The sequence below is a fragment of the Megalobrama amblycephala genome, linkage group LG17, assembly GCF_018812025.1.
Source record: "Megalobrama amblycephala isolate DHTTF-2021 linkage group LG17, ASM1881202v1, whole genome shotgun sequence".
NCBI classification, from domain to species: domain Eukaryota; kingdom Metazoa; phylum Chordata; class Actinopteri; order Cypriniformes; family Xenocyprididae; genus Megalobrama; species Megalobrama amblycephala.
Window position 1 is genome coordinate 8,377,444 of NC_063060.1, and position 14,535 is coordinate 8,391,978.

At 41.9% G+C, this 14,535-nt stretch overlaps 2 protein-coding genes across 2 annotated transcripts; both read right to left on the minus strand.

The window, feature by feature from the left end:
• Window positions 1–2,036: 2,036 nt before the first annotated feature.
• Window positions 2,037–3,371, minus strand: LOC125251198 (putative nuclease HARBI1). Its single transcript, XM_048164171.1, has 2 exons — window positions 2,557–3,371; window positions 2,037–2,446 (listed from the first exon to the last, which is right to left on the minus strand). Exons 1-2 carry the CDS (start codon window positions 3,255–3,257, stop codon window positions 2,185–2,187), a joined length of 963 nt encoding a protein of 320 aa, XP_048020128.1. The 5' UTR covers window positions 3,258–3,371; the 3' UTR covers window positions 2,037–2,184.
• A 1,206-nt stretch (window positions 3,372–4,577) lies between these two features.
• Window positions 4,578–11,138, minus strand: LOC125251185 (NACHT, LRR and PYD domains-containing protein 1 homolog). Its single transcript, XM_048164146.1, has 11 exons — window positions 10,358–11,138; window positions 10,158–10,186; window positions 9,718–9,861; window positions 9,445–9,489; window positions 7,598–9,293; window positions 7,287–7,370; window positions 7,092–7,181; window positions 6,135–6,392; window positions 5,489–5,575; window positions 5,180–5,293; window positions 4,578–4,956 (listed from the first exon to the last, which is right to left on the minus strand). The coding sequence occupies exons 2-11, from the start codon at window positions 10,171–10,173 to the stop codon at window positions 4,938–4,940; spliced, it is 2,553 nt and encodes an 850-aa protein (XP_048020103.1). The 5' UTR covers window positions 10,174–10,186; window positions 10,358–11,138; the 3' UTR covers window positions 4,578–4,937.
• Window positions 11,139–14,535: the final 3,397 nt, after the last annotated feature.

Genomic DNA, 14,535 nt, shown 5'->3' on the forward strand with positions numbered 1-14,535 from the left:
CTGAGTCTGCTCCTGAGAGAGCAGTCCCAACGCCCGCTCTGAGAGCAATTCCTCAGCCTGCTTCAGATGAGGTTTTTCCTGAGCTCGCTGCTAAGAAAGCTGTTCCCGAGTCCGCTCCCAAGGGAGATTCAGTCCCAGAGCCCACTCCAGAAGGAGCAGCCCCAGAGTCCGCTCAGATGAGAGCAGTTCCTGAGCCCGCTGCAGAGAGCGCTGTCCCTGAGCCCAGTGCTGAGGAAGCTGTTCACGAGTCCGCTCCCAAGGGAGAATCAGTCCCAGAGCCCACTCCAGAAGGAGCAGCCCCAGAGTCTGCTCAGGTGAGAGCAGTTCCTGAGCCCGCTGCAGAGAGGGCTGTCCCTGAGCCCAGTGCTGAGAAAGCTGTTCACGAGTCCGCTACCAAGGGAGATTCAGTCCCAGAGCCCACTCCAGAAAGAGCAGCCCCAGAGCCCGCTCAGATGAGAGCAGTTCCTGAGCCTGCTGCTGGGAAAGCGTTCACCAAGCCCGCTCCAGAGAGAGCAATCACAGTGCCCATTACAGCTCCAGAGAGAGCGTTCACCAAGCCCGCTCCAGCTCCAGAGAGAGCGTTTACAGAGCCCGCTCTAGCTCCAGGGAGAGTGTTCACCGAGCCCGCTCCAGAGAGAGCATTCACTGAGCCCGCTTCAGCTCCAGTGAGAGCAATCACAGTGCCCATTACAGCTCCAGAGAGAGCGTTCACCAAGCCCGCTCCAGAGAGAGCATTCACCGAGTCCGCTCCAGCTCCAGAGAGAGCATTCATTGAGCCCGCTTCAGCTCCAGAGAGAGCAATCACAGTGCCCATTACAGCTCCAGAGAGAGCGTTCACCAAGCCCACTCCAGCTCCAGAGAGAGCATTCACCGAACCCACTCCAGCTCCAGAGAGAGCAGTCACAGAAGTTACTCTAGCTCCTGAGCATGCTCCAATTTTGGCTCCAGCCCCTGAGGACAATTTTAAGTTTATGTCTACGGTTTCTAAGGGCACCCCAAGTTCTCTCTCCAAACCCATTTCCAAGACATTCTCCTTCCCTGTCACTTCAGCCATTGCCCCTGATTCTGCCACTGTCTCCAAACCCAGTTGGAGGTCCAGACCAGTGAGGCCAGTCCCCGTTTCCAAGAGTGCTTCCAGTCAAGTTTTCACCCCTCCCACCCCACCCTCTGTTTTTGCTGGTTGTTTTGGCTCCCCTAAGCCAGCACCACCCTGGTCAGCCAAAGACTTTATGCCCAGTTTCGTTCCCACCCGCCCCTTTCCACCCTCTGTGTTCCCTGGCCAGTTTGGATCCTCCAGTTTTGTTCCCCGCCCACCCTCCCAGTTGGTACCTCCTTGGGCCCCTTCGCCCTGTGTGGACGCCTGGAGGCGTCCATTGGAGGGGGGTACTGTCAGGGTTCTGCCCTGACAGCCCTGTCTGTTTTGTCTTTGTTTAATGTCTCCATGTTTATGTTATGTCTGAGCACATGGCTTTGTCTGTGTTTGTGTCTGCCATGTGCTCCTCTGTTCCCTCCTCCTTGTTTGTCACCACGCCCCCTGGTCTAGTCATTGTTTAGTGTTTTCACCTGTTCCCTATCCTCCCTGCTCCCTTTCTTGTTGAGTCCTCGTTTGTCTAAGTGTTGTCACCTGTTCCTCATGTTCTTTGCCTCCTTTATATTGTGCACTCTTTCCCTCATGTCTTTGCCAGTTCGTTAAGCTTCGTGCCTGTGTTCTAGTCTTTTGTTTCACCTAAGCTCATAGCGTTTTGTGTTGGAGATTCTCGTATCCCTTTTTGCCTTTGTTGTCTTCCCTGTTCCAGACCATCTAACCACCTGTCTCATCTAGTCCTGGTAGTGTCTCTTGTCTCCCCCTGTCCTGTCCTACAGACTGAGGATCCCTGTGGCTGCTCTGTCTCCCCCCCAAGCAGCAAGACCGGTTCAGTGCCTGATCGTATCTGATGGTTCTAACTACTTAAGCGGTTTGATCCTGTCTGGCTCCTGCTACATCTTTGGGCCTCATACTGCACACCTGCCAATGCCCACCGGCCTGCTTTACTACCTGGGCTGTTCTCAGTGGCCGTTCCCTCAGCGTGCTCGTCTTTGTGTCGCACCCCCTTCCTATTGTATGGACTGTGTTCACCTCCACACCCTCTATATTCCAAGTTTGTCAATAAACCTGTAAAACTCATCCTGCGTTTGAGTCCTCCCTCACAGATCCCCGACAAGGTTCCCCTGTGGAATGTGAATATCTTCTTCACCACCATCCTCATCGTTGTCTTCATCCTCATCGCCATCCTCCAGAGGTTCTGCAATTTGTCTAACCTTGCAAATATTGTGTAATATTGCACAGGCTATGATGACTTTGCTGACTTTTTCAGGCCTCAGCCGCACCTCTCCGTGGAGAACATGAAAGCGCCTCTTAAGCTGGCCTATGCCACGCTCCACCACCGCTCTTGTTGTCTTGTGGGCCCTACAATAGAATACAGACCTTTAATTATTTGATGGAAATATTGCACTACTTGGATGCTCTAACATATTGCTTGCATTTCATTTCCATGATTTTTGTATTGTTTGGCTTACCTGTTATAGTTTAATTGGGGCCCTTGGCGTGGCTGGAGGTAAGGTGTAAGGAGCCATGGTTTGCATGGGTAGCCACTGTCCCCTAACAAGTGGCAATTAGCTGGCACATAGCGTCTCTCAAAAAGCTGTCTGATGCCACTCTCGGAGAGCATTCTCGCATCATGTGTGGAGCCTGGCCATTTAGCCACAATGTCCAAAATCTTACAGGCCGCATTGAACACTATTTGCACATTGATGCTGTGGAAATTCTTCCTGTTAACAAAGACTGCCTCGTCCTCTGATGGCGCAATTATTCTCACATGTGTTCCATCAATTACACCAGGGAATCCTGCAATGTCCATAAATGCCCTTTTATGTGTGTGTAAAGTGCGGGCATCCAGCGGGAATGAAACAAATTGTGTCACAATATTAGGTTGTGACAAAGCTGTCAGTGTTTGGGTGATGACTCTGCTGACGGAGGATTGGGACAGACCCAAGTCATTGCTGCATTGTTGCATTTTCCCTGTTGCCAAATACCTCAGGGTTGTGATTACTTTCTTCTCCGGTGTAATAGCGTTGTGGCGTCGAGTTGGTGAAGTAATTGCATCTCTAAGGAGATCCACCACAAACATGATTCCTGCACGATACAATATGTAGCTTCTCAATAATTCCCTGTCATCCAGTGTTTGCAGGACATCTCTCCTGCCTCCTCTGTTGGCCATTTTGTGCAGCTGCTTAGGGGAACTCCTAAGCCACTAAAAGTCCTCTTCCCTGCTCTTAGCAGATCTCGCCTTAGGAGCCCTTTTAAGCGCTAGGAATCTTGAGGAATAGCTTTTATATTAATTGGGATTTTCGTGTCACTTTTAGGGGAAATTCTAAGAAAACGTCATGACTCTGAGAATTTTTTTTTTTGCACAAAAATTCTTTAGGGATACGGGCCCAGGAGTGTTAGCATGTACTTTTAACAATTGCTGAAAGAGAATTAACTTAACCAAAGTTGGTGGCCAAGGTTGCCCAACTAAAGGGAACACTAATCACCATAGTGGTAACTTCAAAAAGCTTCAGCAACTTTTGTACATTTGAAATAAAGAAAGCCAAACAGGTTTTTTTTAATAACTGATCATGCTGCTTTTGTAGTTGTATTAGCATCCTCTGGTGAGATATTGATTTTATTTGCAGTTGATTGCATTAAGGCTGCATGGCAGTGAGCCATTTGTAGTTGTTGTGCTGTCTGCTTGTCTCTTCTCCTTTATCAGGTATTGTTGTTCCTCTTATCTTCAGTGATTCTGCTTGTTAACTGCATGTGTCATCACTAATGGTCAGTCATCATTTGTAGAGTGAATCTACTGTACTTTATTTCACAAATTGTAACATTGCTTCAGTGTTACTTTTACTTTCTATAGGTTTGGGACAATATGAAAACTGAGTGGTGTTCGTTTAACACTGAGGATTTTGCTGTGTACCGATAAACATGTAACCTGCAATGAGTGTTTTTCTTTATTAAATTATTTATTAAAATTAATTGCATTATTTTCTTGGTCTTTATTTTCATATGGCAGTGTTCTTTTCTAAAATTAAGCAAATATAGACCTGCAAACAACAACGTCTTGGAGAACACACAGCTTGTTCTTGTCAAAAGAAAGGAACTGATGCATCAAAATAAATAATCCAGTATGTAATACTATATGGGTATGAACCTATTACTATGCCAAATATCAAAATGAGTTTAGGATTTGAATAAGGACCTGAAGAACCCTTTTTTGGTCTAACAGTAGTCTGAGGTGGGGAGCAAGAGGATTGCCAACCCTGTGCTCTTGAAATCTGCTTTCCCCTAAACAAATGAGTGGAATTGGAGAGCCAGAGCTTGACCGCCTGGATGAAGTAGAAGATGGTGAGCTTTCATTTCTGGAGCAAGCTGGAAACTCTCTCTCTTGATTATGTTCCAGCTTCCTTGGAGCAATAGGAAGTTCTAGCTCCGTTAACAAAATGTTTTAGTCCTTCATTGATTTAATGTAATCATCTTTTAAAGCAAAGACAATTCATTAATTTTTTGCCACTTTTTTGTTTTTATATCCCATACCCTGACAAGTAGTCTCCCCACTTTTATATATCAAACATGTACAGTATGAACTTTCCAAACATGTTAATCACATTCACCAACAAACTATATAAAACCATTACATTTAGAGACATAAGTCTACACCAGACAACAATGGGAAGTTCAACATTCCATCAATCAAAAATTAAAGATGAAGTTTTTTTATACTTTGCCACAGTCGCCGTAGGCTGGCACTGGGACTAAAAATACTTTGTTTGTATTTGTTTGATGTCTTTATTCCCATCCAGAGCTCCAGGTAAAGATGCTGCTTTGGCAGTTTTCTCCTAGTTGTCAAGCTGTATCATTAGTTCCAAAACAAGGGCCTTAGAAATGGAGAGACAAGAGATCAATTATGATAAAACATGTAGAAATGTGTGTAGAATCAAAGCTGACCAGTAGGTTAGGATGCACAGCTTATATATGCTATTGCACTGAAAAATTGTACATTTTATATACAGTGTTCTTTTGTGTTACTGGCTGGTGTCATGTTTCAATTCTCACTGTTCTTGGTGCATTATTTTTTGTTAATCTTAAGTCTTAACTTACTTTTGCAATTTCTCCATAGAAAAGCCCTGGGAATTCAGATGAATCTTCACCGCCTGATTGCAGCTTTGTTGCTCATTTCGTGAGCATTTTTGAGACTGTTTATTGCATATGAACCTTCATAACCAAAAAGCACAAAGCTCAGCATCACTACAGAGTCTTTAACAAACCTGATATCCGGTTTATATTATAACAATGATTTGAGTGAGAAACAGACCAAAATTTAAGAAGACATGGAACGTCTCCTTTTTGAAGCTTGAAAGTTCTACATGAAATTGCATGCAAGATCTATGATGATAAACCAATACAAACCCGTGAAATTTCATAATACAGGCTGGTCTTGTGTTTGACCTCTGCAAGATCTTGATTCCCTCCTCCAATAAAAAATCAGCATCTATCCTAAACATGGATACAAATTATACAGATACAATCATGATTTTTGTGAATGCTTCACTTCATACTTGCCTCTCGCACATTCATTCCAACAATTCCATAACAATTGAAGTGGATGAGGGCTATGTACTATAGATGGGCTATTTATTTCATTTGCTTTGTGAGGTTTTATGCTAGCAGGAGCGAGAATTGCAAAATTGAAAAAGAAAAAAATGCAATATTTCTTTTGTTTACTAAACCATTTTGTTTATCTAATCTAAGGTTTTCAATACCTCAAAGGTGTGTGACTGTGTGTGTGATCAGTGTCAATTTCAATCTCACTGAATAAAATGGTGGCAATGTTTTAAAAGAATAGTATCTTAAATCTGTCATTGTCATATCATTCCAAACCTGTGTTCCTAGGAAGAAAGAAAGTCATACAGGTTTGGAACAATGAGAGGGTGAGTAAATGACAGAATTTCCATTTTTGGGAGGATTATCCCTCTGAATATGGGATGCACAATTCTTAACAACAGACAAATTCACATAGAAACAGGACAGAGGTGATTTCAGATATTTTTCTTACGTGAGTTCGGTTAGACTGGGGCAGTTCTGCATGATTTGGAGGCTCCAAACAGACCACATCTTAGTTAGACAGTCCACTGTCATTTTCATCTTTTTCAGTTTAGAGAAAGAATAGAGAACAGACTTCATTGCATCCGAATCTCCTTGGTAAATTTTCTGAAAAAGTCTGGTCCAGTAGATGCTGACTTGCTCTGAGCGAGGAAAGGTGAGACTGAGTGATCGCAAAGATACTGCTTGCCCTGAAGTCTCTATGCAGATACTAAAAAAAACAAAAAAAAAACAGAATGATTAAATTGTTGTTGTGTTTATAAACAAACAATTCCTTGCTTAGAATAACTTTTTGTGATTGTTTTATTTTTTAATTTGATTAATTGATGGTCTGTCTGTTGGACACCAGCAATTATTTGCATCATTAGCAATAATCAAAGAAGCTGAATGTGTAGTACTTTTTTTATTATTATTTTTTTTATCTGTTTTGGGTCACCAATTTTAATTGTATTATCATTTCTATAATTATAATCTAAAGGTATCAGATTGTGGAGACTAAGCATGCCAGATAAATGGGAGATGTTTGTGAGGCAAATTATTGAAAATGTGTACATCGCGTTCATTATCGAAAGCGATTCATCTGCGATATGAACGCGATATTGCGTGGCTTGTCAGTGAACTACGGCTCTGTCTATTAAATGCCGCTCCATTTGAAAGCAGGTGATGCCGATTTAGCGGTAATCAGGTAACCGGCTTTACTGACGAATTGCGCGTGACAATCGCATGCGATATATCGCCCAGCCCTATAGAACTATTACTATTACGGTTATTGAACATAGTGATTATATAACAGGTTATCTAAAATATATTCATCGTTATTATGGATTGACAATTATTTCATTATTGTGAACAATTATTTCTGGTTATCAGGAGAAAAATGGCTATTTGGAAAAAAAAAGTTTTTCTTCACCTGGATAGTGCTTCATTGAATGACAGATCAAGTGAGCGGACAGAACAATTCTTAAATTTTGGAATGTGCTGTAATACACTGACATCAACACTGCAAATCAAAGCACAAAAAAAAAGACCTAAAAGTTAAACAAAAGCACAATGAAAGATGATAGCACATGTGTGCATAATATACATAATATACATGAAGCATTACTGTTGTGAGCTCAGGGTCTGTCCTCTAGCCAGAGTGTTTATCAGTTCAGCAAGATCAGAGTCTGATGGATCTTCTGGAGTCAAGCTTCAAAATCAAATCCAGAAAATCACTGTACAGACCAAGTTAAACTTGCAAATAAAACAATAAATATGTATTGAGACATAAAAAATTGTATAAAACATACATTTGTATACAGTTAAACAACAGTGTTAACCAATAACAATACAATTAATTAAAAAAAAAATACAATTAATTAGATATTATATATTAATTAGATCCAATGTGTATTTGTTTTGGAACAAAGCACTCACGTTACTTCCTTAAACTTAAGGAGGGCAGGCAAAATCATAGACAACTTTTCAGATGACAATCTGCAGTCAAAGAGAGACAGTTCTTTAATGCTCTGACAGCACTGAGAGCAGTACAGCAGGGCCCAGCAGTCTGTTCTTCGGAGGAGTGCACTATATGCATCAATCTTTTCCCAGGCTTCCACAGCTTCTTTCACAAAGTCATCTTCATGAAGTTCATAGAGACAGTGAAGGAAAAAAAGTACTATTCTCGAATACATATGACATTGAAGCGTTTCCAAAATCCATTCTTTCAGATGCGCCTGTGTTTTTGGACAAACAACCAGACCATGCTTTTTTAGTGTGTGTCTCACATCCTTATTTAACAGGCCAAATGCAAATTGCACCACAGCTGCTAAACGTGGAGGACTAATCATTGGTCTTCCTTCAATAAGAAGAAGCTCTGTAAGTTTCCTCTGGGACTCTTCTTCATCCAGAAGGACATAGTACAGAGCAGTGAAGAACTCCTGAAAGCTGAGATGCATGAAACTGAACATTGTCTCCTGGTGGATTCCTCTCTTAAATAGGAACTTACACAAGAATGGACTGCCAGAAAGGTCTGAAACCATTTCATTCACACTTTGCTCATCAAACAGGACTTGCTGTTCCAGCATCCCTCTCTCTGCCAGCTGACCCAGACTCCTCAGCAGGGTCGGGACAGACTGAGCCTGGCAGTGATGCTTCAGTAGAGTGAACACAAAGTCAACATAGATGGAGGTGGTGGTTTCCAGTCCTCTTGTTATATCTGCACCCAGTTTGAATCGTTCCTGGATAGTTGTGCAGATGATCCAGCAAACGACAGGGATGGAGCAGGCAGTGATGAGAGTTTCATTTGTCTTCACAAGTGTATAAGCCTTCCTGAAATGTTCCTCATTTTGAAAAAACTTCTGGAAGTACTCCTCCACTCCCCTCTCAGAGAAACCAATTATCTCAGAGAAACTTTGAGGTCCTTTGAGCAGTTCACTCAGTGTGTCCGTAGCTGTAGATCTGGAGGTGACCAGCAGGAAGGACTCTCGCAGGATTCGACCCCTCAGCAGGTCACAAAGAATGGCCACAGGTGGGGCTTTCTGAGGCAGATCAGTGTTTGGTGACATGTGATAAATGCCCTCTGTGAGTCTCAGCTCATCAAATCCATCAATGATGAAAAGCACCTTCTCTGGTGAATGCTGTAACATCTGTGAGATCTGATCTGATGTTAAACTGCAGCTGTAACTCAAGATCTCCACCAAACTCTTTGTGCCAGGTATGCGATTTACTTCTTTACACTTTAAGTGGAAAACAATATCAAACCGCTCTTTGTAGAGGTCACCAGATGCCCAGTCCATCATGATCTTCTGAACAGTGAAAGATTTCCCATTCCCAGAATTTCCCTGCAGTATAACAGCACTAGGACTGATCCCATGACCATCTGGGTCGAACAGAGAGTTCAGAAGGACAGAGTCTTCACTGCTCCTGGAGCTGAGGACCTGCTGGAATCTTTCTCCACTGGAACAGATCTCTTCTTCATTTTCTTTTTGATCTCTATGTCTCTGAAGGATTAGTGGTTGTGTGTAGCGCTCAGACATCCGCACATGTTCACCAGGTCGTGAGTTATACTCAGTCACACACTGATACTCACTGCAGATCCACGTCTTATATTTTACAATCACAGATCTTGTTGCTGCACACATAAAATAAGCAGTGTTAATCAAGGTTAGTGCATTTTAAAATATATTCTGATTCTTATAGAGTAAGACATTTCAGAGCAGACTAGCTGCTGAATTAAAAGGTGAAAGGTACAACATTCAAGACATATCAGATTTATCTATTACCTGAGGTTTGTGTTTTCTCAGAGGGTGGCCGATACAAAGTAAAATCTGCAGAAAATTAAATAAACCATCTTTAAATGTCGATAAATTTTAAAATTTTCAACAGCATTAATATAATTTTATTAGCAAGTATCTGGTAGGTCCTTTTTCTAATAGAACAATGAAGTTTAGCATATGATCTGTGATTACTTACATGAGAATACTATATATATTATCAGAAAAATTATCTTTGTCAATATTATCAGCATCTATTAATGTACAACACATTTTACTTACCAGGTGCATTATGTATGATGTGGACATTGCCTGTTATTGTATTGTTAGTGAGTGCAGGGGCTGTAATATGACTTCCACTCTGAGCTGCAGCACTCACATTTGGTCCAGAGTGAGATCTGACAGTGTCCTTGTTACTGCGAAACACTAGATGACATGAGAAAACATTTTAGGCACCACAAAACTCTGTATTAAACGTTGTTTCTTTCAGCCTGATTTACCATTAATAAATCAAAACTTATTCAGTACAATAATACAATCTTCGTGCATAGATGAAGAACAGAGAAAGATTTGACATAACTTTTTACTTAAAAGTACTGTCACTTTAACAGAATAAAACGAAAGTGAAAGAATAACTTAAGTTCTATAGTCTTCACTGATGAAATCATGTTAAACCCAAGACTACGAGATAAAGTGATTAGAGAATGCCTAGCTTGACATACTGTTAAATATGTCCATCTCAGTTCATACTCTGCAAGAAAAGAAACACACATTCAATAATATAAAAGTGAATACGAATTTTCAAAACTTTAAGGATATTTTATATTACACTTAAATGAAAAAAAAGCATAGTGATAACAGCTTGCGTTACGAATCTTTCCAGCAGAACAAATTTTAGTTAGCACAAGTTTTGCGACGTTACCTTTTTTTTTCAAAAGCCCGAATGCAGACTGGTGTTTCCGCGATCACTCCATTCCGGCAATTTGAGCTGATGTTAGAAAAAGAACTGTGTAACATCTACGGAATTGCACCAACCTACGGAAATGCAAAATCATAGGCCAACTTGAAAAACAGTTCTGAAATATTCGGTGTCTGAGATTTTCGGTGACATGAATATTCAAGAGTTTCCTGTTTTGTGTTAAACGCCACTGAAAATATTGGCTCACGCTCCTTGGCTTACTTAAATGGAGTTAAATGATTAACTGAGGTTCGGGAGCGGGGCCACGCCTCAACCAATCGCCTGACTTCTCAAAACCTTCTTAAACAGGGCCGTTTCTCAAAACCAAGTTCGCAAACTTCGGACTCGCGTCCTTGGTAGTTAGGACTTGGCAAGTTCGACTCAGGAGAACGAACTCTCTTGGACGGGAGAACACAAGTCCGGTGATTCTGCAAATGGAACAGCAGCGTTCTTGATAACGTCACTCAGCTCGCTCTGGCTTCTCCGGTTATCTCTGTATATTTTAGCCAACAATAAAACGAAATTTGTTATAAAACGCCACTCTGCCTCTTTTCGTTTTATTTAAAAAACAAACAAAAACATATTAATAGTCTCAGGCAAAGAGTGATTGATTATCTGCAATGTCTGCTTATATTTATAACAAAACGAAATATTAAACAACCCTGCCTCTTTTCGTATATATTTCAAAAATATTAAATGTAATACTATTTGTGCATACTCTGATTAACTTCACTGTAATAAAATGAAATAGGCTATAACATAAAACAAAACCATGTCTCTATTTGTTTTATGTCAGTTTTAATGATCAATAATAGCCATTATAAAATATACAATAAGAAATAAAGCAAACAATTCAGTCAAGCGTACAAAATCAGCGCTTTAGTAGGATACAAAAGTTAAATAGCCATATATAAAAGTTATGAAACGTCACGTCACGGAGCCAGCGGCAAACGTCAGAAGGACTAGCCGAGGTAAGGCTGCTCTCGGCTGGGCACATGAGCGCTGAGCGTCCGGTGATCGCCTGGATCTCACAACTCCGACAACATCAGATCAAATTGTCAGAAAGGCGCAAGCCTGAAAAACTCTTAAAACTACATATCATGACATAAAAACAGTAATATGTTTAAATTATGTGGAGTTTCTCCTTTACTATTGACGCTTGCTGGTTAGTGCGAGATGCATTCTGGGATACCTGGCTGTCTCAAGTCTGCACAAGTCACCTCTCGATGCATCCTCGATAAAAGGGGCGGATCAAGAACACATCCAGGAATTTGAACTGAACTTGGCTAGATGCGAACTTTGAATTGGAACAGTACTTGGACAGCGACTGATGACGTTTCACAAGTCCACAAGAACACAAGTACAGACAAGTACGCATATTGAGAAACGGCTCAGGTTATACGAGATTTTCGGTTTCCGAAGGCGGAGCATACGTGAATATTAATGAGTTTCCCAGACATGCGCGATTTAGTTCACATGCATCTCAGCACACTAGTGGATTATTCCATAAAGGTAACTTCTTAGCGTCGCGGCTGACTTATGCTTAAACTACAGTTGTTTACTTCTAGGTAACAGTTTATGTTTTCATCAGTATGCACGATTTGTGCAGTCGTCTGTAACAATGACAGATACTTCGTAACAGCAGAACAGCCTTCAGCTATCATCTACAATGAGCTCAGCTCGTTGTGCTCTTCCTTTGAGATGTTTTAAAACTTGGTATTTTATTAGTTGTTTTCATTAAGTAGCCTACATCACTGCCTGTAATAACTGAAATAAACCTGTATAAATGTTTTTGAGGACTTAGCTGGGTCATTCTACAGAAACAGATAACTGGATCTACATTGTGTGCAAAACACCATCTTCCAAAGACACCTCATTTGTTGGCATAACTTTATCTAGTGGAGGGAGCCCTAGCATTTAATGGTCTCAATAACATCAGGTGAAAGCCCTGTGTCCCTCAGTTGGTTCCCCTCAGGGGCCAAACATGAAGGTTCCACATGTCCGTCAGAGGATGAAAATTGTCCCTTGCACTTGAGACAAAAGGTCTCTCCTCTTCGGTATCGCCAACGCCGAGCCGTCGAGGAGAGATATTATCTCCGAGAACCATATTCCATTCAGCCAACGCGGCACTATCAGAAAGAGGCAAGTCCCTTGTTGGCAAAATTTGGCTAGAACTCCTGGGAGCACAGAAACCAGAGGAAACACATACAGGCGCATTCTGGGCCACATATGCGCATCACAACCAGACCCAAGGGAAACTGGGTGACTCCGAAAGAAATAGAGTGGACATTGCACTGCCTGTTGGGGGTGAAGAGGTCCATCTGTTTCATAAAATCTTTACCAGATTTGTCTGACTACCTAGGGGGGAGTTTCTACTCCCCCATCGGTATGCTCTGTCTGGACAGATATCTGGGGATATAAATCGCCTTGAGGGACAGGAACTTGTCCTGAGCTTAGAGCAGAATGCGCTGCACGAGCCTGTCTAGACGTCGCAAACGCAGTCCACCCTGGCGATTCATATTAGAGGCTACCGCAGTAATGTCCACCCGCACTAGGACATGGTAACCCCTTAACTGGTGGAGGAAGTACTTCAGGGCCAGAAATACAGCCATCAATTCGAAGCAATAATGTGCCAATTGAGATGATGACCTCACCATATCCCTATGGACTGGACGGCCACCTAAGGCCGCTCCCCAGCCCGTACGGGAAGCGTCTGTTGTTGGCATCTTGCAACATCAACGCATATCGAGTGGGACCCAAGGTGAAGAACCGGGGTCTGAGCGACATAGAAAGGGAACGAAGCCGCAGCATGCAACCCTTACCATAAACATGGATTTTAGAAAGTGCGCGAAGCATTAGCGCGTGATTTACCATAAACATGGATTTTAGAAAGGGCACGAAGCACTCAGCGAGTGCCCTTGCCCTTATTTGTCATGGGGAATTGCTTTGACAAAACCTCTCGGCTCTGAGCCACAACTGAAACATCTCATTTGCAAGAGGCCCATAGGAATCACTGAGGACGCTGATGCCATGAGACCTAACATTTGTTGATACTGCAGAACAGTGCAATCTTGGCCTAGCCTGACATTGTTCAGGGTGGTTAGAATGGACTCGACTCGAGCGGGAGACAATTGTGCCCACATCGTGGTCGACTACTATATGAGCCCTAAATATGTAATTCTCTGGGTAGGACAAAGAACACTTTCTTCTTGTTTAGTCTCAACCCTAGAGAAACGAGATGGGCTAGTACGACATTGGTGTTGTAACGCCATCATTTGTGACTGTGCTAGTATTAGCCAGTCGTCCATGTATTCAAAATGTGAATGGCCTGGAGTCACAATGGAGCCAGTGCTGCATCCATGCATTTTGTGTATGTGCGGCGGGGTAATAAGGCTAGGCCGATTGGAAGAACCCGATATTGGTAAGCTTCGCCCCCAAAGGGAACCTCAGGAACCTCCTGCGTTGTGGCAATATTTCTATGTGAAAATATGCATCCTTGAGATCGATCGTGATGAACCAATCATGATGTTGGATTGTAACACGATCATCTTTATGGTTAACATCTTGAACTTGAGAGCTTTGTCTAAATGGTTTAAGCCTCAAAGATCTAAGATTGGTTATTATGCATAGCTTGGTGGGGAGTGCTGTCTCTTTAAGTGACTATGAGATCCAGAGAAGAGATAGCTCACAAGCGTCTCTTCAAACTGGAGCATCATTGTATAAATCATACGCGCTTGCACCCACGATAGTCAAATAAGTTGACATTGAAGGCACAAAGGCACACGAAAAATAAGGTTTTCCCCATGAAAGAGTTAATGTCATGGAGAACCTATTTATTTTACTTATATATGCATATTATATATCATATAATTATATATATAAATATATACATATATATCATAAGGCCATTTCACTTATTAAATTCCTCAGAATTAAATGCAGCCAATTACCAGACAAGTAAACACGGTGTGAATGAAAGGCTGTACTTAAATCTTTCATAGATCAGTCTGATATGCCTGTAGCACAGCCATTGTGTAGAGCGCAGTACCAGCTCGACTCATTACCCCTTTTCCATCAAGATAGTTTGAGTGCTGGTTCAGAGCCAGAGCCTAGTTTCAAATCAGTTCTTTGTCTTTCGATAC

Bases quoted from the DNA above. Each gene is read 5' to 3' on its own strand.
- LOC125251198 (XM_048164171.1), bottom strand. From the start codon at position 3,257: ATGGCCAACAGAGGAGGCAGGAGAGATGTCCTGCAAACACTGGATGAC. The intron at 2,447-2,556 runs GTAAGCCAAACA...ATTCTATTGTAG, and splicing joins CCCCAATTAAACTATAACAG to GGCCCACAAGACAACAAGAG.
- LOC125251185 (XM_048164146.1), bottom strand. The intron at 9,490-9,717 runs GTAAGTAAAATG...AATTTTCTGCAG, and splicing joins CATCATACATAATGCACCTG to ATTTTACTTTGTATCGGCCA. The intron at 5,576-6,134 runs GTAAGAAAAATA...ATCCATGTTTAG, and splicing joins CCCAGTCTAACCGAACTCAC to GATAGATGCTGATTTTTTAT.